The following is a 26,202-nucleotide window of genomic DNA, read 5'->3' as shown; positions in this document are numbered from 1 at the left end:
TTCAGAATCTTAAACTGAAGTCCTTTATTTCAAAAACAAAAACAAAGCAACCAGGCAGAGAAAGGTCTGACTAGAAGGTGGCAGCTTTCTTTGCAGCCCCTTCCCACATACAGGGAACCAGATGCAGAGAGGACGGAGAAAGGCCGAGTAAGAAAGATGACAGGACAGCAATGAGTGCTACGGACACCCCCTCAAGCGTACTCTGTCATCTTAGTCACACAACATCAAAAACTGGTGAGCTCCAGGATGTGCTCCATGTCTCACCTGGGTCACTTCTCCTCCCCCACATACCCCACAGAGCAGCAGAACCAAGCAATGTGTTTGTTCATCTACACTAGGACAGGTAGATACGACCTGTCCAGTTACTGCCCTTGTTTTCCAGCACTATTGTAGAAGGAAAACAAGAAAGCAATATAACCCAAGCCCTTTGCAAGCCAGCTGGTGCCGATCCTCCCAGGAATTTCTGCTGCGCCTTGCCCCCAGCTGATCCCATCAGAGAAGGAAGGGGCAGCAGGACAGGTCTGGTCATCTGCACTGGAGTAGAAAGAAACTAAATGCAATTCGGGCCACAAATGGGTTCTGGCACATTTTTGGGTCAGGTTAAAAACATGGTGTGTACAGGAGGCAGACGCTGAGTTTCTGAGGGGAGGTAACGCCCACAGGCAGGATGAACAGTCCAACTACTTGGAGGAGAGGAGCTCCCTGTGCTGAGGACAGGGGAGCTAGGGAGCCTCCAGAAAGGTGTTGGTTCGGAAGATGGAGGAGACGATCTTCCCTGTGGCGTTGATAGTGCCTTCGCTGTCTGAGCTGGACTCAGAGTCGCTGCTCCCCGAGTAGGCACCCAGGCCTGGGAGGATGCCGATACAGACTGCAGCAGAGGGGCAGTGGATGGAGGGACCACTCAGGGAAGTGCTTCCGACAGACACACAGGATGCAGCCTCTGTAAAGAAGGAGGACTGTTACTTCACCACCCTTTGCCATAGCTCAATGTTCACTTCTCAGTGCCAGGCACCATGCATAGGGCTTCACCCATATACTAGCATGGGAGCAACCTTGTGCAGAAACTAAAGGAAGGGAAGGTCCTCAGGGGGAAAGGACTTCTCAAAGCTGGGAATCTGTCAATGTCTCTTTAAGCCCAGCGCCTGTCCACCCTCTCTTCTCCACCAGCTCTGAGAGGGAGGTTTGATGTCCCTGCACCCACACAGCCATGGCAGTACAAGTGGAAGGCTAGTCTGTATTATCCTTAGTTATTCACAGGGCAGGAAACAGCAGAAAGGAAGCCAGCTTCAGAGACACAGGGGCAGAGTTAACAATTCAATTCTTGGCATACTACACCATCCATACTTTCTGACCGGTGCCAGCTAGCACACAATCTCAAAGGGCAAACCTCAGCTGCAAAATAATGTTCCTTATTAAGAAGGTCTGCTTCTCCCTGATGGAGGAGCTGAGCAATTTAGAAACTGATGAAACACGACCCTTGCTTTCCAACTGTGTTCCTTTTACACAACTGTGAAAGAACTGAAGCCAGACAGGTAACATTTAACACTCTACAGAATGTCATCAACTAGCTGGGACTCTTCCTTCTCTGCCACTCCAAAGATGGAACGCCTCAGTCTAGAAAATACAGACTTTGAAGATAAAAGAAAAAAGATCTCAGCTCCACCCATCTTTTCCTCTAAGTGAGGCAAGTCAAATGACGTGGCAAGGGCATGGGGTCACTTACATAGAAAGCCTTAAAACTAATCGTGGATTACAAGATAATGTACCTAAATGGTCCCTGAGGTCAGTGAGAGAGGATGGGAGGTCACAATTCACTGCCCCCAGGGCTTTGCCTGACACACACTAACACTTCACTTACCTAGAAACCTCATGTAATATGAAAAGCATGCATGTCTTCAAGCATATGAAACCAGATGTTAGAAAACAATTTCATTACAAAGGGTTGGCACTGTAGCACAACTGGGTTAAGCTGTTGCCTAGGACATCAGTATCCCACATAGGCGACTGTGTCTTGGCTGAACCAGCTCCCTGCCAATGGCCTGGGAAAGTAACAGAAGACGATGCTAAGTTTTTGGGCCCCTACCACCCATATGGGAGACCCGCACAAAGCACCTAGCTCTGGCTTTGGTCTGATCCAGCTCTGGCCATTGTGATCATCTGGAAGGTGAACCTGTCCTAGAAAGAAAATGGTCAAGTTCAGAGTACCTATAGAGGACCAGAGCTGACCTAAACAAAGAAGGAACCCAGCTAACCAAACTCCCAATTTTTGAGGTTTCAACAAAGAAAAGAGAAATTCAACTCTAACAGATTTCATTCCAGAAGCAGCTAACAGTCCAAAGAGAATTGATGCCCTCTGATTCCACCCATTTGGTGACGTTGTCTGCCAACTTCTACATTTGCAGGCCCAAACTGTCATACCAAATTAACACAGCAAAGTACTAACAGAGAATCTGTGTGAAGCTCAGACAGATGTGTGACTTGGGAGTAGTTCTTCAAACAACAACCTGAAGTTCCACTGAGGTCACAAAGTTATCTTCTGGAACAACCAGAGAGTAAATTCTTCTGCTGAGAACAGGGGGAACCTTAAGAGACACTCTGCAGGGGAGGCTTCAGTTCTGAGCAAAGGAGGACATTTCTTGCCTTGCTTCTGCTATGAGAACACAGCAGGAGAAAAATGGGATATGAAACAAACAAACAAAAAAAACCCCTCTGAAACAAGGGTCTGACTTGGCTGGTTCACAGCCACACCAGTTTTCAATTCCAATGATTCATTCAAATAGTTTCTATCAGGGAGTAAGTACTAAACACAGGGCAATTAGTTTACTAACTGAAACACTTTTAAGATTCCTACAAAGCTGTATAATGCGTACGTGCACACTTATATAGCACTCATTAATTCTATTTAGTCTACCAATTAATCACAACTTAGCAAGGTTTCTATATGCTAAAAAGAGGTCAATGAACACTGCTATGGAAGACAAAATGAGAATAATTTCTCCAAAGTGCAATTTGGCAATATCTAAATTATAAACCGGCATCCTCTCTGACCTAACAGTTGTACTCATATATGTGCATGTCAAAAATTATGCATGTTCAGAGTTATTACTGAAACACTAGAATAGGGAAAGAATGGAAATAATGTAAATGTTTATCAATAAAAACAGAGATGAACATACTATAGGATAATGGGATATGACAAAGACTTTACAAAAGATAAAAAAGCTCTCCATGTCCAATTAGGCAATAATTCCCAAGGTACAGTAACAAGTCAATTAAGCAATAATTGAGAGTGGATTATGTTAAAACAATACTCATTATGTTAAGCAGTATAAAAACAACATATATTCTTTCCAAAGGGGAGGGGGAAAGGGGTTGTAGGTGTTACTATTTGGAAAAGATATAAACATAAGCTCTGTTTTATAAATGACACATGAGTTTAGTTCAGAGTCTCAATCCCACAGGAAGTTGGGATGAACTGCACTCTCTTGAATTTCCCTAACCTAGTCCCAGCAACATTCACACTGGCTTGAAACTTTGTGCCACGTAGTATGTAGGCAGATACCAATGCCTCCTAACAGTAACACCAAAGAAAACGTGCTCCTGGAGACCGAATTAGCCTTCCAGACTCAGGCCAAGCCAGTATCAGCAGCAGCCAGGCATTCTACCTCCCACGGGTAGCAAACCACGTGAAATTAAGAAACTTGACATTTGGGGAAGATACAAAACCCTTTGTGAGCAGAGGTGATACGACCAGGGCTCTGTAAGCATTCCTGGGAAAACACAACTGTCATTTATCAGATCCACTGGCTTTGAATGTATTACTTTTGCAGGGCAGGTAAACATACTCTTGGGTACAAACTCTGCACGGCATAAAATAGACTGATAATTTAAATTTAGATAAGTACACTTGGGAGAGAAAAAATGCCAGACCTTTAGCGGTAGTTCACGCTTTTTTGAGTAAAAGATAAAAATGATGGTGCCACCCACCTTGATTCTTGTCATCTGGGTCAGGATCTGGTTTCAGTCTTTTCACACTGTTGCCACTCTCTGAGCTGTAACAAAAACCATGGTGATTTGAACTATGTCCAATTTGGGTGGATCAAAGCTTAGCAGATCAGGAACTCCCATAACCATTTGTATGAGTCTTAAGCAGACTTAAGAGGCTAGATGGTCTGAAATGAAAAGCCTTCCTTTAGGCTTTTAATCTCCTTCTAATTATACAATTAGTTACAAAGACAACTTAAATTCCTGACACATCCAAGGGGTGAGTCATTATTTTTTCGAGCATCACTTCAACTCGTTATTCTTCATTGTTCAACTTGGTTAGAACAACAGATAGATTTAACAAGTGACAGAAATTTAGTTATATTATTAATGACTGAAGAAAATCTACACAGTGACGTATCAGATCATCTGAGAGGCTCTCAAGGACTCACCAGAAGGACATCTGTGAAGAAATGACCCCAGGGGCCAGCTTTGTGGCCTAATAGGTGAAGCTGCTGCCCACCTGCTCTGTGTGCCTCTAATCCAGCTCCCTCCTAATGGACCTAGGAAAACACTGGCCCAGTCCTGGCCACTACAGCCATTTAGGGAGTGAATCAGCAGGTGAAGATCTGTCTCTCCCTCCCTCTGTAGGTCTGCCTTTCAAATAAATGAAGGTAAAACCGAAAGGAAGGAAAAGACCATGAGATCATCTGCTACCTTCCATCATGCAGCAGCAGAACTGAAGCACAGCAGCTGGATCTGGAACTCGCGCCCCAATGCGAGATGATCCAAGGTGCCACTTAATCTATTGTGCCACACCTGCCACAGATAATCAGCTTACTAATATTTGTCCTTGTCAGTTATAGGCTGTGAAAGCTATCAGTTTTCTTCAACTTTTGTTGTATACAAGTTTTGCATCACCATCTAAGTGTTTTTACCTATCCATTATTACTTGCTTGTTGATGTAGAAATTATTGAGATAATTAAAATTTACATAATTGAGACAATCATATTTCATGGATTCTAAATAATTTTCTTCCCCCACATATTTTTTAAAATGTGTTTACTAGAAAGGCAGTTACAGGACCTGGTGTGGTAGCCTAGTGGCTAAAGTCCTAGCTTTGCATGCATCAGGATCCCATTTGGGCACCAGTTTGTTAAAGATTTATTTTTATTGGAAAGGCAGATATACACAGAGGAGAGACGGAGAGGAAGATCTTCCCTCCAATGATTTACTCCCCAAGTGACCGCAATGGCCGATGCTATGCCGATCTGAAGCCAGGAGCCTCTTCCGGGTCTCCCACGTGGATGCAGGGTCCCAAAGCTTTGGGCCGTCCTCGACTGCTTTCCCAGGCCACAGGCAGGGAGCTGGATGGGAAGTGGGGCTGCTGGGATTAGAACTGGCGCCCATACAGGATCCCGGGCGTGCAAGGTGAGGACCTTAACCACTGCGCCATCGTGCTGGGCCCTGGGAACCAGTTTGTATCCTGGCTGCTCTACTTCCCTTCCGGCTCCCTGCTTGTGGCCTAGGAGGGCAGTAGAGGATGGTCTAAAGCCTTGGGACCCTGCACCCACATCGGAGACCTGGAGGAGGCTCTTGATCAATTCAGCCGGCTATTGCAGCCACTTGGGGAGTAGGCCAGCGAAAGGATGACCTTTCTGTAAATCTGGCTTTCTAAATAAATAAATAAACCTTAATTTTAAAAAAAGCAGAGCTACAGAGAAAGGAGAGACAAGAGACAGAGAGGTGGCTTCCATTCACTGATTCACTCTTGAAATGGTTCCAACATCTGGGGCTGGGTGTGGGCAAAGCCAAGAGCTTCATCTATGTCACTCAGGTCCTAAGCACTTGGGCCATCTGGTGCTTTTCCCAGGTCATTAGCAGAGAGATGCACTGGAGGTGGAGCAAACGGGACTCAAACTGGTACCCATAAGGGATACTGGTGCCACAGGTAGCAAATTTACCCACTATGCCATATGCTGGCTCCACATTCTCATTTTATTTGAAGACATAGGGACACCCAGAAATAGATGGAGATTTTCCATTTCTGGTTCACTCTCTAAATGCCTGCAACAGCCAGGGTTGGGCCAGGTTAAAGCCAGGAGCCCAGAACTCAACCTGATTTCTCACATAGGTGGCAGGGACCCAAATACATGAAATATTACTTAACTGCCTCCCAGAGACAGGAAGATGGATCAGAAGTAGAATAGTCAGGACCTGAACCAGGCACCCCATTACAAGACATGGACATCCCAAGGAGTGACTTCACTGCTAAAAACACTGCACCAGTGGTTGCTTTCAACAAAAGAAAACCATATATTCCTTTAAAGAAGATATGGGACAGACGCCTGTTTTGTGTTTATACTTTACAACATACACACATCAGTAGCTTCCAGATTTTATCAGGCATCAGAATCACTCATGAAACTTTAAAAAATTACTCCCACACTCCACTCAAAACTTTCTAGAATTAGCCTGAGGATGCAGATTCACAGTAGTAACAAATTCCCAGCTGATTCTTAAAAACCTAGGGCACTACAGATAAGGAGCTCATACCCTAGGAGACTAATTTACCACCTTAGTACACAAAACTATAATGACATAGTTTCAACATGCAAAAGGAGAGGAGCTGTATTCAGGTGACTATACAAGCTAATATAGCCCTTTCTAAAATGGATCTAAAATTAAGTTGGAGCAATAGTTTTAACATCCACTTAGCTGCCATCAATAAGAGCACTGTCAAGAGGTAACTAACTGCTAATCCAAAGAGCGTTCCTTGATATAATCCAGTAAAATTGACCCAGGCGCAAATCATGAAAGACACTGGCCCTCTTGCAAATGCTTACATAAGAACCTGAAAGAAATAATCCATGGTTTGGGAAGAGGCCCCTTTCAGGCTACCAACACTCCTCCCTTCTGCTGCTGTACCATGATGACATTTTTCCATGCAGGCAATGTTCCTAGGAACATCTGCAGCAGATGGACAGAGTGCCAAGCCACAATACTGCATCAACACACTCCCTTCAAAACATGGGCCAGTTGCCAGCACACTACATCAATTTTCCTAATAGACTGCACTTAAACTCAACATCATTTTGCCCATGGTCCATACTTGGTCAAATTGGAATAATCCTATTCAATCACTCTGGTGTCAAGATCTGGAGAGAGAGGAGCAAATCAACAAAGAACTCACAGAAACCTCTGGGTAGTGTCACACCCCCTAACATCATTCAGTGCCACAGGAATGTCTGTAAGCCTGTCACAGCGGCCATGTTCTTTCAGCCACAATCCCTTGCAACAGCTGTTCCCTATGCTGGGACGTTCTCTCCTTGTCTTGCCTGTCAGAACCCTCCTTGTCCCCCCTAGTCAACATCCTTCTGTAGCATGCCCAAACAGGAAGTTACGTGTTCCTCCAATTGCCCACCCACATCCTAAGCACAAATCCTTTCACAGGACTTGTGACCTCACTTGCCTTGAAAAACAGACAAACACTTCCTTATTAAAATGGCGACTGTGAACAAAGGTTCTCAGTCTCTCAAACTATCTGTTTTGCCTCTACAATAAAGGTGACAGTGAGCTGCATTTACTATAAATTTTTAGAGCAATGAGATCATGCATGGCAAGCACTTAACACAGCATCTGGCACATGGTAGGTGCCCAATGCAGAGCAGCGCAGCCTTCGTCACGTTTGTTTAGTGAACGAGCAGACAAAAGGATCAAAGGCTACAAAACACACCAAGTCTTGGGGCTAGCACTGCTGCATGCTGGGTAAAGTCTGTAGTATGGGGACCAATTAGAACTCTGGCCACTCCACTTCCAATCCAGCTCCCTGCTAATGCTCCTGGAAAAGCAGCAGAAAATGGCCCAGGCACTTGGGTCCCTGCACCCATGTGCAAGACCTGGTGGAAGCTTCTGGATCCTATCTTCAGACTGGCTCAGCTCAAGCCATTATGGCCATTTGCAAAGTGAATCAGTGAATGCAAGATCTTGTTCTTTCTTTAACCCTGCCTTTCAAAATAAATAAATAAATCTTTTTAAAAAAGGCAATAAGTCAAAGAGGAAGGGAACATAAGCACATCAAAAGGACTTGATCGAGGCTCATGCCAGGTTATCTTTCCCTCTGGTCCATGCCATGACAAGTGGCATTTCAGAGCAGTTAAGCTGTGTAAGTGCTGGCTGACCTCTTAGGCTTCACAGCTCCTGCCAACAGCTTTGCTTGGGAGAACTTGTTCTTGGTTTCTATGGGTTTCACAGTCAGCTTCTTCTCCACTTCTTTCTTGTTTTCTGAAGAAATTCCAACCTTATTGAGGTTACTGTAAGGTACAGGTTAAGGCACAAGCTAAGCAAAAGAAAATCTACCACAGGCTAAAAGTAAGTCAAGAGAAGGATAACAAATATAACCCAATGGCCCTTCAGCTGTGCCATATGTTTGGTCTATTTATGAAGAAGGAAAATGATTCCCCCCTCTTTATTTTGCCAGCCAGATCCAGGTAGCTTAGAGAAAAATGAAGGGACCACAGGGTAGTTTAGTGTATCAAGTCCAAAATAATAAAGCAATTTCTCCTTCTGATTCTCAAGGAAAATCTGAGCACAGCCAGAAAACCTGCCATTTCTAAAAACATGGCCAGCATCAAACCTGCTGGAGAAAATAAATACTGCAAAAGGAATGTAAACAGAAAAAAAAAAAAAAAACCCATGATTTCTCTGAAAAGATGTGTTCTCCTTAAGAGTAAAACCAAAATTTTTCAGAATGTTCTTATGACCATCAATCAATGACACTCAATCTGAGATATCACGAAGACCTCACCACTCTCTGCTGGTACCAGGCGTTGCCCCAGTTACAGGCCTCATCGAAAAGTACACAGCCTCCTTCCTGAAGGCTGCTGAGCCAGGATCTCTAGAGGCCCAGGAGCCTGTGTGAAACACGCTCTGCAGGTGACTTTAATGTGCATACACAACACAAGAACCACAGCCACAGCATTTTTAACAACACCGCTTCATGCGTGATGTCACTTTTTGGCTCTTATGGTCTGTCACTTTGACTTGTTCTCTCTAGCAGCCCCCTCTGCTCCCTCCTTTTTATGGGATGCTTCCACATTTCATACCTGACCACAGACAAACATTCTGACATGCAAGCCCTTACTGAGCTGTGGTGGCGCCTCTCTGAAACAACACTGACATCTAGTGACCAAGGAATCTAAGTAGCACATGCTACCAGCTCAAAGGGGCAGGTGAGGTAGGAGGTACACAGAACAGGCCAGCTGTCTAACTGGCTTTGAACCAAGGAGAAAACCGACTATTAGACGTAAGGAAATTCTGACTGCTCTTCAGGACCTGACTCCGTTTTCCATATCTGCAGTTTTCAATGGTGATTACACACAATGCTCAGCACAATTTTGAGTTTCATCCATTTACCATTTCTAAAGTCAACACAGAAATGGATATCGTGTTAATACTGTCCATTTTTATAGGAAAAAAAGAAAAAAACCAAAGACTTCATCTTGCTACTAGAGAATGCCAAAATCTTTGTATATCTTCAACTTCAGGAATATTAATGAAAAATAACAGGAAAATTAACAAAATAAAAGCACACATACATTATACCAGGACACAGACAAAATCCCACATTCAACTTTTATTGTTTTAAACTGAAAAAAAAAAAAAGAACAAAGTGAAAAAAAGCCCCAAATTTCTTTAGGTGAGGAGCAGGAAGTACTAATCTTATATTTGATCCACTTCAAAGCTCCCTCCCCTGAAAAATGCTGCCAACACATAGGCACATCTCAAAAATTTCAAATAGATGAGGCTTTAAAAAAAAATCACACCTTATAAACATACACATTATTAAATACTGGTCCAAGCCCAGAGAAAACAAAGTCCTACTGCTTACATCGCACAAACCACAACATGCATGAATTCAGAAGACTGTATCATCTGTATCATAAAAGGCATCATCCACAATAACCAAGCAACACCACGAACTAGCTCCTAATTTAAAGTTTCAATAAACAAATGTATAATCCCGCAACTCCTGTCTTAACATTCCTGTCTTACGTGTGTGCTTAAAATGAATACATTATGTCAGCAGGCTGGAAGGCCTTTCTTTTCTGCAATTTTTCCTGTCAGAACTTTCTAAGCACCCAATTAAAACCAATTCCCTTGGAGTCCCTCCAACGCTGTACTGCAGGGTTACCGACACAGAAACATTTCTTTTGCTTCACTACTGTCCTGTTCATTCTCTCCTAACTGAACTGAAGGGCATCTCTCACTCCCAGCATAACTCTCCAGAATGCCGTTTGGGAGATGCTGCCTTATCTGCTAGACTGCCAACATAAAACAAGACACTATTCAATTGAGACACAACCTTATTCTATTTCCTTACAGGTAAATTTTCATGTTAGAAATAATGTAATTCGGGCCCGGCAGCATGGTCTAGTGGCTAAAGTCCTCGCCTTGAACACACCAGGATCCCATATGGGCGCCGGTTCTAATCCCGGCAGCTCCACTTCCTTTCTAGCTCCCTGCTTGTGGCCTGGAAAAGCAGTCAAGGATGGCCCAATGCTTTGGGATCCTACACCTGCGTGGGAGACCTGGAGGAGGTTCCTGGCTCCTAACTCTGGATTTGCACAGCACAGTCCGTTGTGCTCACTTGAGTGAATCATTGGAATGGAAGAGCTTCCTCTCTGTCTCTCCTCCTCTCTGTATATCTGACTTTGTAGTAAAAACAAATAAATCTTGCAAAAACAAATAATGTAGTTCCTTTATCTGTCTATCTCTACAAGCATATATGTAAGTTGTAGTCATAAGGGCTGAGGAGAGGAGATCAGAAGGCTCGATCTCCATCCTTCAGCTGGAACTGAAGTATAACTTCCCATCAACTCCTATCCACTATCAGAAGTAGGGTTGAGACCAGGGGAGGAAGGTAAAAGGTTGGCCTAAATCTTAACAGGCTTGGAGTGTCTGATTAAGTAGACCTCAGCCTAAATACAACAGGAAGCCATGAGAGTGTTTCCAACAGGAAGGTGACCTGACGTCACACATGTTTTTAAAATTTCCTTTGTTGTCTGAAGAAAGGACTGCTGGGGACACAAGTAGAAACAGGAAGCAATTAGATGGTCATAGTAGCCCAGAGGAAGTCTACTGCTACTAATGTGGCTAAAGATATGGCAAGAATCAGACAACCCTGGAGCACAGGCATCTGGGAGTAGACAACTACTAGTTATTAAAATGGAGTAAGCCGGGAAAAAAACAAAACAAAACAAAAATTCAGCAGAGGGCTGTGTAATTAGTGTGAGCATGATGTGGCACAGAACTGAGAATTCTCATTTAGTCCAGTTCCATGTGCAATGTGTATTAAGATATTCAAGGGCAGTAAGAAGCCAAAGTGATGTCATCTTTGCCACTTTCTCAACCCCTCTATGGGGACTGACCAAGCTGTACCAGCAGAGTTGCTCAACATGTCCTTTTAAATCTCAGAAGCCAATTTTTTTCCTGGATGAGGTTGATTGCATTGCCCATCTGTCTCAGATTCTTATCCCACAAAGCACGAATGTCCTGCTACTGACTCTTAGGACTGATGCCTTGAGTTAATCCTAAAGGACATGAACTTGTGATTACAACAGGCTCTGGTGTACAACAAAAACTCTACAAATGACTGTCAGTTATTCAGAGCCACAAGAGACTCTAGAAATGGCCAGGCAGAAGACCCACTTTCTATGTAACACGAAATTGAAATCCATAAATGTTGCTGAGAAAAACAGACATCCTACAGATTTCTCTCAAAGGACAAAGGATATTCTGTATTCTTTCAGTTCTTTCAGCTCTTCCTCTCTTCGCTGCTTTTCTAATAGTTCTTGCTGCCGAGAAACCTCATCAAGGAAGTTGGTCTCATCTTCATCTAAGCCTCTTACCATGTTTTCTGAGGAAATAATTAAACAAGAAACATTTAACAGGCTAAAAGAAAAATGCAGTCAAATAAGATTTTTTTTAATAAACAGCAGATTCTTCAGGGGATTAGAATAAAGAACTACTAAACACCATGACTTTTGGATAAATAACATGGCATAAAATCAAAGCATTTCTCCCATTACTAGATATTAGCATGGAATTAAAATGGGTATCTTGAGTTTTGAAATTGCTTGCTGTGATCTAGAGGAAGAAAACTGTCTCTTTCCCATCAAATGAGCATCTGGAGACTAGATTATCAAGACAATTCCATTACTAGTTAGACAGAGTGCTGCATGAGACAAAGTGCAGCAAAAAGGCCCCTTATAGTCCCATAGACTCATATTTTCTGAAGCTTACTGAATTTGAACTGCTCCTCATATTCCTGCTGCTTCCTGTCTTTCTGCTCCTGTAGTCTTTCATAGAGAGACCGGGGGTCATAAGCTTCCTCTGGACATTCTGAAAGGCAGGCAGGGAGGGAAAGAGATACACTTTAAAATTTGTCATATTATTTTAGAACCACAAAGAATTTAAAAGATGGTCAAGTATCTGCATGATCTGAGAGCAAGCCTAACACCAAAATAGTACAAAGTCCACAGCTTCCATTTGGACTCAGAGAGGCGCCAGCTGATTTCAGAGCCAACCATCATCAACCCAAGCCTTCCACAGCAGCAACCATTCACACCACGGACACACAGATGGAACAGACTAGCCATACCTCCTGGCTGTGTTGTAGAGGGGAAAGGGCAAGGACCTAAGCATCCTGAACTGCTCCCAGCTTGGGAGGTCTTACACAGGTGACTTCACCTCTCTGAGCCTCTGCTGCTCAATTCTAAAGTGCGAACAATGAACACACATTCGGCAGGGCTGTCACTCAGCTGGATGTCAGTCAAGCCATAACCTACGGACCTTCTGGATCTTCAGGTTTTCGAACTTTCTCCCATTCTTCTTGCCTCCTTTTGCGCCGTTCATCTAGTTCTGCCTCTGACACAAACCTCTTTTTGATAACAAGGTTACCATCATCTCCTCCATCCATAATGGAATAATGAGTCTACTAAAAAACAAGATGAAGAAAAACATCTCAAGTGAGAACTGCAACTAAAATTCTAAAGAGAAACAAGATTTAGGAATGCCACACCTAGCAACAGACTAGACTTCTCTTCCAATCTTGAATAAACAAACAAAAAACACAAAAGCACTCAGTTTAATTTACAAGTCATTAATGAGAGCACATAATTACATTTTCCCCTAACATACCAGGTAGTTTTATTTACTGCCTGAAAAGATAGCAAGAGGCTCTGGAATAACCCTCATTTCCCAGTACTTCACAGTTCACAGTAACTCTAACACTGCAGAAATTTCTCCTCTTGGGCACTCACACTTCCCAGCGCCCACCCTCTATTGTTGCATGTGACACTGTTCCTTCTTGAAATTTCTCTTTCAGGGACTTGACATGATTTTGACTCACCTGCTCTTGCTTCTAGGCAGATTCAGCTGGAGAATGGTAGGTGCACAAGGAGCCTCAGGGATGGCATGCAGTCTGTATCACTGGTAATGATATGCCTAGAGGTGCACAAACCATGCAGGCAGAAAGTAAGCCTAAAAGAACCCAATCCTCCCAGCCTCCATTTTAACAAGTTTAATGAAGCTGATTGCTTCTCATATTGTTCCTGACCTCCTTTCCATAAATTCCAGGTTGTTACTTCAAATTCTAACTCCAACCCCTTATTCACACTGACAATAGCCTCAACCACTACATGCCTATCTTTACATAAAAGGTCTCAAATCTCCTATCTACTTCTACCGCAATCTTTCTTTGGAGAAAAGAGGGAAAGGAAGTAAAGAACAGTTTGTACTACTCCCTTACTTTTAGTTGAAAGGCAAAGAGTAAGAAAGATTGAGGCCAGAGAGATTTCATCCTCTGTTTTACTCCCCAGTTGCTGGCTTCTGGCTTGGAGTGGGCCAGATAGAAGCCAGAAGCCAGCATGTCGATACAGAGCTCCCACATACATCATAGGGACCCAAGTGCTGGAGCCACCATCAGTGCCTCCCAGAGTACACATTAGAAGCAAGATGGAATTCGTAATAGGACTGGGACTGGATTCCAGGCACTCAGATATAGGAGCAGATGTCCCAGGTGGCCACCCCAAACACACACTCCACACCACTCCTTTTTAAAGTTCTGCTTTTTTAATTCTTATACCCTCTGTATCTACAGAAACAGAATATATGTTATTCACGGTACTACTCCCTAACAAGGCACATATTCATTCCAAGGTCCGCTCCAAGATGACCTAATAGTAAAAATCATATTTTATTTAAAATCATAGGATAAGTCTGCCATTACAAAAATAACAAACATCTGCTGAGCTCTTACACTAAATACCTTTGACATATATTACCTCATTCATTGCATGCTATCAATGATGAAGCTGACATTCAAAGAAGTTAGGTCACTTGTCTAGGGTGACACAAGTGGTGAATAGTAAAGCCAAACAAGCCTAATATCAAAATCTCATACTTTGGGGCAGGCATATAGCACAGTGGTTAAACTGCTGCTTCGGATACCCTTATCCCATCAGAGTGCCTGGTTTGAATCCCAGATATCCTACTTCCAATCTAGCTTTCTGCTTCTAATACACACCTGAAAGGTAGCAGACAACAGTTCAAACACTTGGGTCCCCCTCACCCACATTGGAGACCCAGGTTCTGAATTCTAGGTTCTCAGCTCCAGCTCGTCCCAGTCTGGCTTTTGTGGGTCTTTCTCTCTACCTTTCAAATAAAACAAAAATTTTAAAAAAAAAATTGTAAATGGGCCTGGCATGATAACCTAGTGGCAAACCTCATCTTGTATGTGCTACAATCCCATATGGGTGACGGTTCAAGTCCCAGATATTCCATTTCCCATCTTGCTCCCTGCTTGTGGTCTGGGAAAGCAGTCAAGGCCAGCCCAAAGCCTTGGGATCCTGCACCCTCATGGGAGACCCAGCAGCAGCTCTGGTCTCCTGGCTTCAGATTAGCCCAGCTCTGACCATTGTGGCCACTTGGGGAGTGAATCAGTGGATGGAAGATCTTTCTATAAATCTGACTTTGCATTAAAATTAATAACCTTTTTTTAAAAGTATACTCTTACCCACTTCACCACACTCATAAGCCACTAAATCTTGGTTGAAAATAAATGCATATCAGTTTTAACTTTTTTACCTACACCTAATTCTGAAGCTAAGAATGTTCATGCACCAATTTTCATGCACCATTTTTATTCAGCAAAGAGAGTGAAACTAGAAAAACAGGCAAATCCAAAATAACAGAAAATTGTTGCAGCCTGGATCCTACGTATTGTCTCTGAGGTTTAATTTAATGTAGCAACAATGACAGAATTTTGAATACTTCTGATTTAGCATCACTCGATGTCTCCAGCCAGAGGGTTATTACAAAAACTGTTCTGTTTCTGTGCGCATGCCAAAAATTCCTCAAGTTATACATAAAAACCTCTTAAGAAACAAAGGCCAATGATTTCTTACATATTCCTGGAAGAGAAAATGTGAACTATGTAAAGGCCTATCAGAGAGGCATACTAGATTTTGAGCTTCCCCTTTTAACCTGAGGCATAGCTCTGTTTTCTCACCTGGATAGCTTCTCCTACACCTCAGGTTCCTGGTAAAAGATTCAGAATGGTATGGGTCTGTATCACCCATCTTGTGTAACCTCCACCTGGCATCTGAATCCATCATCCACATCAGATCACTTAACTTACATTTTAAACTTCCAGCAAGACCATATTACTCCTCCCCCTGCAGTCATCTCCCTTACTGAGCAGAGCTGCCAGGATGGTTGTTTAAACTAAACTGAAGTGTCTCCCTATGAATTCCACAGGTTCAAACTACTGGGACTACACAAAAGGAGCCAAATCTTTCCCAACATGTCAATGCTTTAGTTGTTTGAAGACACCCTCTAAGTTCCTCTTGTTCTGAGTCAAACATCTCTTGGTTATTTTAATGTTAGAAGATGGAGACTTCAGCAACCACGCCTAAAAACAGTGAATTTATCAAAGTATAAATGACTAAGACATGGACAATAAATATCTAGAACAATGCCACTGGCATTGCATCAAATACCTTTCTGTATGCTCATTATACATTTTTTTCAAAATGAAACTAATACACATATGTATTAATAATGACAAAAACTTCCAATAGGCTGAAATAAAACTGGGATACATATAAGAGCGAGCTTATTTTTTAAAAAATGATTGATTTGAAGGAGTTATAAAGGGAGAGATCTTCTACCTGTTGGTTCACTCCCACAGTTATAACAGCCAAGGTTGGGCCAGGCCCCCCACCCAAGTCTCCCACGTAGATGGCAAGAGGCCCAATCACTTTTCCCAGGCCATTAGCAGGGAATTCGACAGAAGCAGAACAGCAGGGACGCAGTACTCACTTAGGATACCACCATTATATGCTTTACCTGCTATGTCACACCAGCCTAAGAGCTCAAATTTTAATCGGAAACTCTAATAAAAATTTTTCTACCATTTATAAATCAAGTTTTGGAAAACACAAATATAAGCAGTCTTACTGCTCTCTTTCTCATCAATCTTCTCTACTAAGTGTTAGGTTTAAACATTTATGTTTCTCTGTGCTATTAGCATCTTTCACACACAGGGACAAAACCAAGAATTATAGTTATGTAGTAAAAACAAATACAGCAGAAACACATTTAAAAAGAAATTAAAAGGGCTTTAGAATTTGACAAAGAAACTCTTCCTCATTAGGTGTCAACAGGTTGCTTTCTTGAAGAGTCACAAGGTCAAAACATTTAAAAGTCTGCTCTTTACAGCAAATGTCACATCCCTGCCATTCCTTTGATCCCAAAATAAATAAGCCAGGCTAGATAGCTACACATAATAGTGAGCAACCATGCATTTAAAGGAGACTAGGCTAGAACAGACTGCCTTAGCCACCTCTTCCCTAAGCTCCTATTTTCTCCTCTAGGTCCTCGCTCCACAGCATTTCAGTTGCTTTTGCTCTTTGCTTCCAATGTCAACAGTGCTGGGGAAGGTTAAAGAACAGAAACGACTGATAAATAAGCGGTCACATTTCTGGGTATCCTGGATAATATTCAAATATTCCTTCCTCAGAAATATTCAGGCCTTTGCAGGATTTAAAATTTCACTGTCAGTAAGAAACCTTAACATTAGATATTTCTCAGTACCCCTCTAATCTAACTGAGCCAGTAAAACACAAGTGCCTTCTGTTGAGTTTCCTTAAGAGTGCAGGGAATCAGAAAGCCTGAAATCAAGAGTCCCTATTTCAAACCCTAGTTCAGCCACTTCTCAGTTTTATGACACTGCACAAGTCATCTAACTCCTCCGGCCCTGGTCTCCTGGTTCACAGGATTACACTTACCAATGAGGATCAAAGCAGTTCTGCACAACACAGAGCTTCTGCGAAGGCCAACAATATAATTCATGTAAAGCACTCAGCACAGTGTTTGGCACATGCTTTGAAAGGTTTGTCATTACTACGAAGAACCATGCTAAGCTCTGGACAAGCTTCAGGAGTGAGAAAAAGATTGTTTGCACTCAAGGCATGGAGGAGGAATAAATCGGCGACATAAATAACTATGACATTTTAAAAGGGAAAGAGATCAAATCAAACTGTGAGAAATTAGGAAACACACAGACAGACACACTTTTAACTTTCACAAAGATAATTAACCAGGCAGGCATTTAGCTTAAAGCATTCACATCTTGTCTCAGAGTGCCTGGCTGTGACACTGGGCTCCAGCTTCAACTCCAGCCCCCCACTAAAGCAGACACTGGGAGGCAGAAGCGATGTTCAAGCAGCTGGGTCACTGCCAGCCATGGGGGTAACTGAGATGTTGTTCCTGGCTTTGGCATGGCCTCACCCCAGCTGTTGTGAGCATCTGGGGAGCAAACGAATGGCTGGGAGCTTGCTTCCTCTGTCCTGTCTGTCTCTGCCTCTTGAAGAAATAATTTTTAAAATTATAAAAAAACTCAAGATTTTTTAAAAAAAGATAATCATGATACAGTACATAATTTGGCAATCCTACATTTTCCTAGTAGTGTATTTTCTACTTTATAATTTTATTTTATCTATAGTTCAAGAAAATTCAGTACTGTGCTAGACTCCATGAGTTATATTTTTTTAAAAAATAATAAACAATAATACTTAGCACTGTTACACCATACGTAATACCAGAAAACAGTGGGGTAACACATTAGCAAAGTGAATCATAATGAGAAGAGGCATCCTGAACTATGTCTCAATCCAGTTTCCCAGACTGGAAACCTTGACAAGCACCTCAACACACCACCAGCCAAATTCTGCTGTTCCTACCTGTAGTGACCTTTCTAATCTGTCTTTTTCAAACTTTAGTTCTAGGGAAAGGTCCCATACTGTTTCATTTCTTCTTTTAAGGGTCTCAGCCTACTTCTCTGTTTCTACTTCATTCCCCCTTTCAATCCACACCATTATTGAACAAGCTTAAAATGTTTCGTGGTAACTTTCTCAACCTCATTAATGCTGACACCAGGAGTCTGGTCGTTCTACAATAAGGCTGTCCTGTGCATTGCAGCATGTTTGGCAGCATTCCTGGTCTCTGGCTTACCAGATGCCAGTAACAACCAACTTCCCACACCAGCTGAAAATCAAAAATGTCTCCCAGTATTGCCATAAATTCCCTACGGGGTAAAATCACCTCTAGGTTGAGAATCATTTACTCTAGGGTAAAGTTAATTTTCAACAGCATGATCCTGTATAGTTTTTTTAATCTTTCCCACTTTTTTTTTTTATGATTTTATCTTATTGGAAAGGCAGATGTACAGAGAGGAAGATCTTCCATCCAATGATTCACTGCCCAAGTGAGCACAATGGCCGGTGCTGCATCGATCCGAAGCCAGGAGCCAGGAACTTCTTTTCCGGGTCTCCCACACAGGTGCAGGGTCCCAAGGGTCCTAGCAGCTAAAGTCCTTGCCTTGCACACACCGGGATTCCATATGGGCACTAGTTCTAATCCTGGTGACCCTGCTTCCCATCCAGCTCCCTGCTTGTGGCCTGGGAAAGCAGTCAAGGACAGCTAAAGCCTTAGGATCCTGCACCATCATGGGAGGCCTGGAAGAGTCTCCAGGCTCCTGGCTTTGGATCAGCTCAGCTCTGGCACTTGCAGCCGCTTGGGGAGTCAATCAGTGGATGGAAGATCTTCCTCTCTGTATCTCCTCCTCTCTGTATATCTGCCTTTCCAATAAAAATAAATAAATCATTTAAAAAAAAAAAGATTTCTAAGTCCTTCCAGAAGTTTCATTGTATCTTACCACGTATAACTATTCCAACAACACTTTATAGCTACAGATATTATTAGCATAATATCAAGCATACATGAAGTATATGATTGCTTACTATACAGATTAACAATGACAAGTTGGAAGACCAGGCTGGAACGAATGCTCCAATATGTATAAATCTAGGTGCCTGCTGCTCTAAGTTAACAGACATTGGTGCCATTAAACAAGTATATATTGAAGCTCTACTGTCCCCTAGGTAGTTCTAGTCAAACACCACACAATTTCTGCAGTTCAAATCAAACGGACAAACATGAAATGTTCATATTATGCTATATAATCAATAACATCTTTCCAAACTAACTCTTGACATCTCCATTTAACTTTAACTGATTAAAAATGCTTACTCTTACTGAGAAATAAGATTTTGATGTACACTTTTTTTTTAAGATTTATTTATTTTTATTACAAAGTCAGATATACAAAGAGGAGGAGAGATAGAGAGGAAGATCTTCTGTCCGATGATTTACTCCCCAAATGAGCGCAACAGCTGGTGCTGAGCCAATCCAGAGCCAGAAGCCAGAAGCCAGGAGCCAGGAAACTCCTCCAAGTCTCCCACACAGGTGCAGGATCCCAAAGCTTTGGGCCGTCCTCGACTGCTTTCCCAGACCACAAGCAGGGAGCTGGATGGGAAGTGGAGCTGCCAGGATTAGAACCAGCGCCCATATGGGATCCTGGTATGGTCAAGGCGAGGACTTTAGCTGCTAGGCCATGCCACTGGGCCCCACTGTATTATTCTTTAAAAAGCTGAATGCCAAGCGGCTGTTGCTTCTGCCTGAGAAAGGTGATAAGCACCTGAAAGGCAGTAACTTTCATCTGGAAGGAGGCAGGGGAGCAGGTTAGGAAATCAGATTATGTTGACTTTTATTTACTTGGCTGCTGCCAAGCTAAATTTTCACATCTCTTCCTCTTCCCTTGTTTGCTAAAATCATTAAAACTAAAAGGCAAATAAACAGGCCTGGACTATAGGGATCTAACTATTGATAGTTATGTAGGGACACAAAGGATTTACATCAGGAATGCTTAGGTGGTCCTCACTCTATTACATTTAAAAATACTAAGTGCTGTCAACTTTATTCGCATTACTTTTTCTCAAAGTGACTCAAACTATCAACCGTTATCTTTTAAAGGATTAAATCTTTTAAATAGGAGATGCATGAAAAAAAATCAAAATCTCTTCATCCAAAACTAAAAGCTTCAAACTGGCACAAAAACAAAAAACCAACCTGGGTTTCCAATTATTTGACAGTCTAGAAAACAAAGTTCATATATTTCAAGTCAAAGTAACTGCTAACACTGCACTGCTTTATTTATACTGGAGATTTGGATATTTAGTTTCATTCAGGTTGGCTGGATGAATGAATGGCTTCAGTGTCTTATATTTTATATAAGTATAAAATATATACATCGAGCACCTCTCCCTTCCAATAACTGTTATGCTTGACTTGAAAAATTACTTCATTTCGTTCATGCCATGATGTTAAGTTAATGGAATCTGGTTTCCTAAAGAACTGAATTTTGTGGGCCTAGCGGCTTGGCCTAGCAGCTAAAGTCCTTGCCCCAAATGCACTGGGATTCCATATGCGCACCAATTCTAATCCCAGCAGCCCTGCTTCTCATCCAGCTCCCTGCTTGTGGCCTGGGAAAGCAGCTGAGGATGGTCCAAACCCTTAGGATCATGCACCCGCGTGGGAGACCTGGAAGAGGTTCTAGGCTCTGGCTTCGGATCGGTGCAGCACTGGCTGTTGTGGTCACTTGGGGAGTGAACCATTGGACGGAAGATCTTCTTCTCTGTCTCTTCTCCTTTTCTCTGTATATCTGACTTTCCAATAAAAATAAATAAATAACTCTTAAAAAAATGAATTTTGTGTTAGCAGACTACTTAAATATTTACATCACTAGTCATCATACCATACTAATTCTAAAATTAGGCAGATTATCCATGTAAAATTACACCACAGAGAATCAATTTCTGCTATGTCCTAAGGCTTTAGTCAGGGTAGCAAAAACAACTGGACAATCCTTTTGTCTGTCAATCAATATGGCTTCCTAGCTTTTCAGTGTTTCCTCCCTGGTGTTAAGTCGCACTGAACTTCAAAATGCAGGGCAGCAGCTAAGAGGAATCTCGCTAATTCAACTATATTCCAACTAAAGACTTTCTTCTAGCCACAAGGCACGTCCCCCAAGACAGAGCAATTTAGATGAAGCCAGCTTCCCCTGTATTATAAAACATGTTCAGAGAAGAATTACTTATACAGTGTTCTCTGATTTGACACAGTAATCTTCTAACACTAAACCTATGTAAAAACTCCAAAGGCAAAGAAGACTAAAAATATAAAAAACATAAGCAATTTAATCCATATCTCATGTCTATTACGATGAGCAGCTTGTAGTACCTGTAGCATCTAAGAAACATACACATCAGGAAATTAATTAACTTTGAATTAACCTATTCATGCTGAAAAACTGAGAGAACTAACTTAAATACTGGTTCCTTTAGCTTATCTTCAGTCCCCCAGTCTACATACACATTTCTCTCACTATGTATCATTCTAATACCGTCATGTTTTCTACACACTGTAACATCTAAAAGCAACTGGGGCTCACAGGAAGGAAAACGGCAGTCTTCTCCAAAGCTAGGGAAAAACCTTGCCATGTTACGTTTTTCCCAGCACTGATATTACTACATCCAACATGACACCTCTCAGATTTTCAAGAGTTGCTGTGACTGTGCACTACTCCACCACCTGAACTGCCTCTGGCATCTAAACCACACACCAAACCATGCTCCATCTCCCGAGACGCATCCCTCCCCTTATGTGAGGTTAAAGAAACAAAAAAGGCTCTGCATTAGACTAACCATACAGAGCCAACTTACTCAAGTTTTGTTTTTTAAAATAAAACTTTTCAGAGGACCTATTATGATGTACAAGGTACCATGCCAGTTATTAAACAAGCACTCACTCAACTTTTGAGCAAGTGGGAAATCTGCTTTCTGTAAAGAGAAGGTTGACATGAGCCATTTTTTAAAAAGATTTTATTTTTATTGGAAAGTCAGATATATAGAGAGGAGAGACAGACAGGAAAATCTTCTGTCCAATGAATCAATCGCCAAAGTGGCTGCAATGGCCAGAGTTGAGCTGATCTGAAGCCAGGAGCCAGGAGCCTCTTCCTCCAGGTCTCCCAAGCGGGCGCAGGGTCCCAAGGCTTTCAGGCATCCTCGACTGCTTTTCCAGGCCACAAGCAGGGAGCTGGATGGGAATCAGAGCTGCCGGGATTAGAACTGGTGCCCATATGGGATCCCTGCATGTACAAGGTGATGACTTTAGCTGTTAGGCTTCAGCGCTGGGCCTGACATAAGCCATTTAAAGAAAAGTAGAACAAGGTGATAAGAATCAAGGAGTAGAACCCTATGCATCAAGTAGTTCAGAAAAGGGAGACTAAAATAAAGCACCAGGGAAACTTATTTATGACAGTGGTTTTTGCACTAACAGTAAACACTACTAGTTTAACTTAACAGTGCTAGAACACAAATTTTACATTCTAAAACCTGAATGAAGGGGAAGTGGCTTTCATGTTTAGAAATGATGAATTTTAGGGAATGGAAACCCATTTTCTACCTTTGTGTCAATAACCTGGAATTTTTTTAAAAAAAAAAAAGGTAAACTAGTAAAGAATCTCGAAAAATCTAGCAGGTGAAAATCAGAATTAAAACAGCCACTTCTGCTGCAGCTCTACACCGCCAATGTGAAGATGAACTGGAGAGGAACATGGCAGATGAAGAGAAGACACAAACAGCTGACTAGGAATTCAGTGGAATTACGCAGATTAAAAAACAACCATGCTTCCCATGTTTAAAGAAACAGAAATGAAGTCTCAACAATCTAAGTTTAAATATTGCAGAATATAAACTGAAAACAGGAACAACCAAATAGAGCTCCAGGAACTAAAAAGTGCAGCAAATGAATTGAAGATTTCAATAAATGAGTTTAACAAACTGGAAGTAATGAGTAAATTACACACACACACACAAAATGGAAATGCAGTGAAACAAGTAGCACAATGGTTAGCAGAGCTTTGTGGTGCTGGCGAATAGATAAAAAGTGTGGAGTCAGGTGCCGAAGCCTAGTGGTTAAAGTCTTTGCCTTGCAAGTGCCAGGATCTCCCATGGCCACCAGTTCCAAACCTGGCAGCCCCACTTCCTATCCGGCTCCCTGCTTGTCGCCTGGGGAAGCAGTCAAGGCTGGTCCAAAGCCTTGAGACCTTGCACCTGCCTGGGAGACCTGGAGGAAGTTCCTGGCTCCTGGCTTCAGATCGGTGCAGCACTGGCCATTGTGGTCACTTGGGGAGTGAATCACTGGACGGAAGATTTTCCTCTCTGTTTCTCTTCCTCTCTGTATATCTGACTTTGCAATAAAAATAAATAAATCTTGAAAAAAAGAAAAGTGAGGTTAGCAGATGCAGGTGATGGTAAGACTTGCTTCTAATATTCTATAGCGTAGAGGGATATACAATCAACACAATGAATTACATCCTTCAAAACAGCTGTAGAGGGGATTTTGAAAATTCTCAACACAAAGAAATGATAAACTTTTGAGGTGATAAATTTCCCCATTTCCATGATCTGACTGTTGCACACTGTGAATATGTTTTGATAACACTATACCCATAATTATCCACAACATACACAGGAAAATAGAGTAAGAAGCAGAGAACAGAGGGGCGGGTCCGTGAAGTCAGCAGACACACACACGGCAGAAGTAATCTTAAAGGAAATGGCTGAAAGATACTAACCAACAGACTCCAGAAACCCAATTATCAAAGAAATGGGACACAAAACATGGTCAGATCCATCATGGTGATTTTGCCCAAATAAACACCATCTTGGAAATGCATTCTACAGTAAACAGTGAATAGATAATTGAGAATGAAGATCATGTGTAATAAAAAGGTTATTAACAGACAAAACTGGGGTCAGTGTGGTGCCACAATAGGCTAATACTGCACCTACAGTGTCAGCATCCCATATGGGTGCCAGTTCAAGCCCCAGCTGCTCCACTTCCAGACCCAGCTCTCTCTACTTATGGCCTGGAAAAGCAGGATAGGATGATTCAAGTCCTTGGGCCCCTGCACCCACTTGGGAGCCCTGGAGGAAGGTCCATGCTTCTGGGTTAGCTCCAGCTCCGCTATGGCTGCAATGGCCATAAATAAATCTTTAAGAGATTCACTTATTTTTATTGGAAAGTCAGATATACAGAGAGGAGGAGAGACAGAGAGGAAGATCTTCCATCCACTGACTAATTCACTTCCAAAGTGGCCACAATGGTGGGAGCTGAGCTGATCTGAAGCTAGGAGCTTCTTTCAGGACTCCCATACCAGTGCAGGGTCCCAAGGCTTTTGGGCCTTCCTCTTCTGCTTTCCCAAGCTACAAGCAGGAAGCTGGATGGGAAATGGGGCTGCCAAGATTAGAACTGGCACCCATATGGGATCCTGGCACATGCAAGGCAAGGACTTTAGCCACCAGGCTACAGCACAGGGCCCATAATTAATATTGTTTAAGAAAACAGATGAAACTACTTAAGTGAGCAGCCACAAAGACTTAGCCTATGGTTGAAGCATGCAGCTAAATGATCTTATTTACCAGTTTTGTGATTCTCTGCATCTGAAGCAGCAGCTTGACTTTAACCAACCATCAACAACCTTGGAAAATGACTTACACCCCTGTCAATGGTCTTGACATCAGTCCACCTTCAGTAGAACCATGAATAATTAATTAGTCCAGCAGGTAAAGGCACTGAGACTCCTGTGAGGAAAATAGCCTGGCCTTTCAGAATGTTTATCAGGAAGATATGCAAGCGGCCTTTATCTCAGCTCAATTCCTCACATCAGAAAAAGGGTCCACACAGATTCTTCTCAAGCTTTTCAAAAGCCAATGACCTCCAATTCCCTTGCTGGCGTCCTACGGACCAATAAATAAACCACACTTCACGTTAGGCCAATCTGGCCTCGCAGCTACCCCCATGCTAGGGCATTCCCAGTGGTAACCCTAACAACAGAATTCCACTCCACATCCACTCAGGCAGCCCATCTGAGGTTCCCGGTCAGGGATCTGACCACAGAAAACCTCCCTTTCCGCTAAGGTAGAGGAACCACTGCTGTGAACCGATGGGGCCCCTGTGCAGACTAACATCAGCAAGGACCACCGCGTCGCAAACAGGACGCTCCACCTCTCGGCCTTTTCTCCTCCAAGCTTCCTCCAAAAACAGGCGCAAGGGTCTGTCTGCCACTGGAAGCCAATGCACTTCGCACACGCGGCACACGACAAACGTTTCCCGTCCTGCCCAGACGGGCTGGACTTCCACCACTGCCGACCGGGACCACATGCCGAGGCATCCGGCCCCCGGTCCCCAGCCTGCTCCTCACTTACACCTGGGAGGACCCACCTATGCAAAAAAAAAAAGCGAGTTTTAAGTCGACCAAGTGGCCCGGACATTACCAAGAGTCGCCTTTCGGCGGTCTCCCTCGACCCCACTCCGGTGGGAGCCTGCCAGCGCTCAGCCCTTGGCCCCTTGAGGACACTGGGCAGCGTGCGTGGCCTGAGAACCGGCCTGGCCCTGATACGAACATCAGCCGCAGCAGCTCCCCGCGTCCGAGGACGAGGCCAGGTTTCGCCGCTTGGCCAGGACCCAGTCCACACTCACCTACCAGAGCAGGAGGCGAGACTCCCTCACCTCGGCGGTGCCCACCCGACACCGCTGCCGCAAAGGCCGCTCGCTCCTCTCTAGGAAAAGAAAAAAAGAAACAAAGAAAAAAAAGAGAGAGAAGGAAGAAAATAGAAAACGGAGGGGGAAAAAAAGCGCTGCTTTTGTATTCCTTTTGACCCTTCGGGGCTTCCTGTTCCTCACCGCCA

General features: G+C 42.9%; 1 protein-coding gene across 3 annotated transcripts; it reads right to left on the bottom strand.

Moving 5' to 3' along the window:
* Positions 1-26,188, bottom strand: PSME3IP1 (proteasome activator subunit 3 interacting protein 1). Of its 3 annotated transcripts, none has more exons than XM_040982664.1 (8): positions 25,994-26,188; positions 13,398-13,492; positions 12,839-12,983; positions 12,290-12,388; positions 11,782-11,903; positions 8,167-8,300; positions 3,988-4,052; positions 1-940 (listed from the first exon to the last, which is right to left on the bottom strand). In XM_040982664.1, exons 3-8 carry the CDS (start codon positions 12,963-12,965, stop codon positions 723-725), a joined length of 765 nt encoding a protein of 254 aa, XP_040838598.1. In that variant the 5' UTR covers positions 12,966-12,983; positions 13,398-13,492; positions 25,994-26,188; the 3' UTR covers positions 1-722. The 3 variants fall into 3 exon arrangements, with proteins under 3 accessions (XP_040838598.1, XP_040838600.1, XP_040838599.1); XM_040982666.1 differs by having other exon boundaries at positions 12,839-12,980; XM_040982665.1 differs by lacking the exon at positions 25,994-26,188 and adding an exon at positions 17,338-17,781.
* Positions 26,189-26,202: the final 14 nt, after the last annotated feature.

This window comes from Ochotona curzoniae, unplaced genomic scaffold (genome assembly GCF_017591425.1).
Source record: "Ochotona curzoniae isolate NIBS_2020 unplaced genomic scaffold, NIBS_Ocur_1.0 contig_3622, whole genome shotgun sequence".
NCBI classification, from domain to species: Eukaryota; Metazoa; Chordata; class Mammalia; order Lagomorpha; family Ochotonidae; genus Ochotona; species Ochotona curzoniae.
Note: the sequence above shows the minus strand (reverse complement) of the source record. Positions and strands in the feature narration are given on the sequence as shown.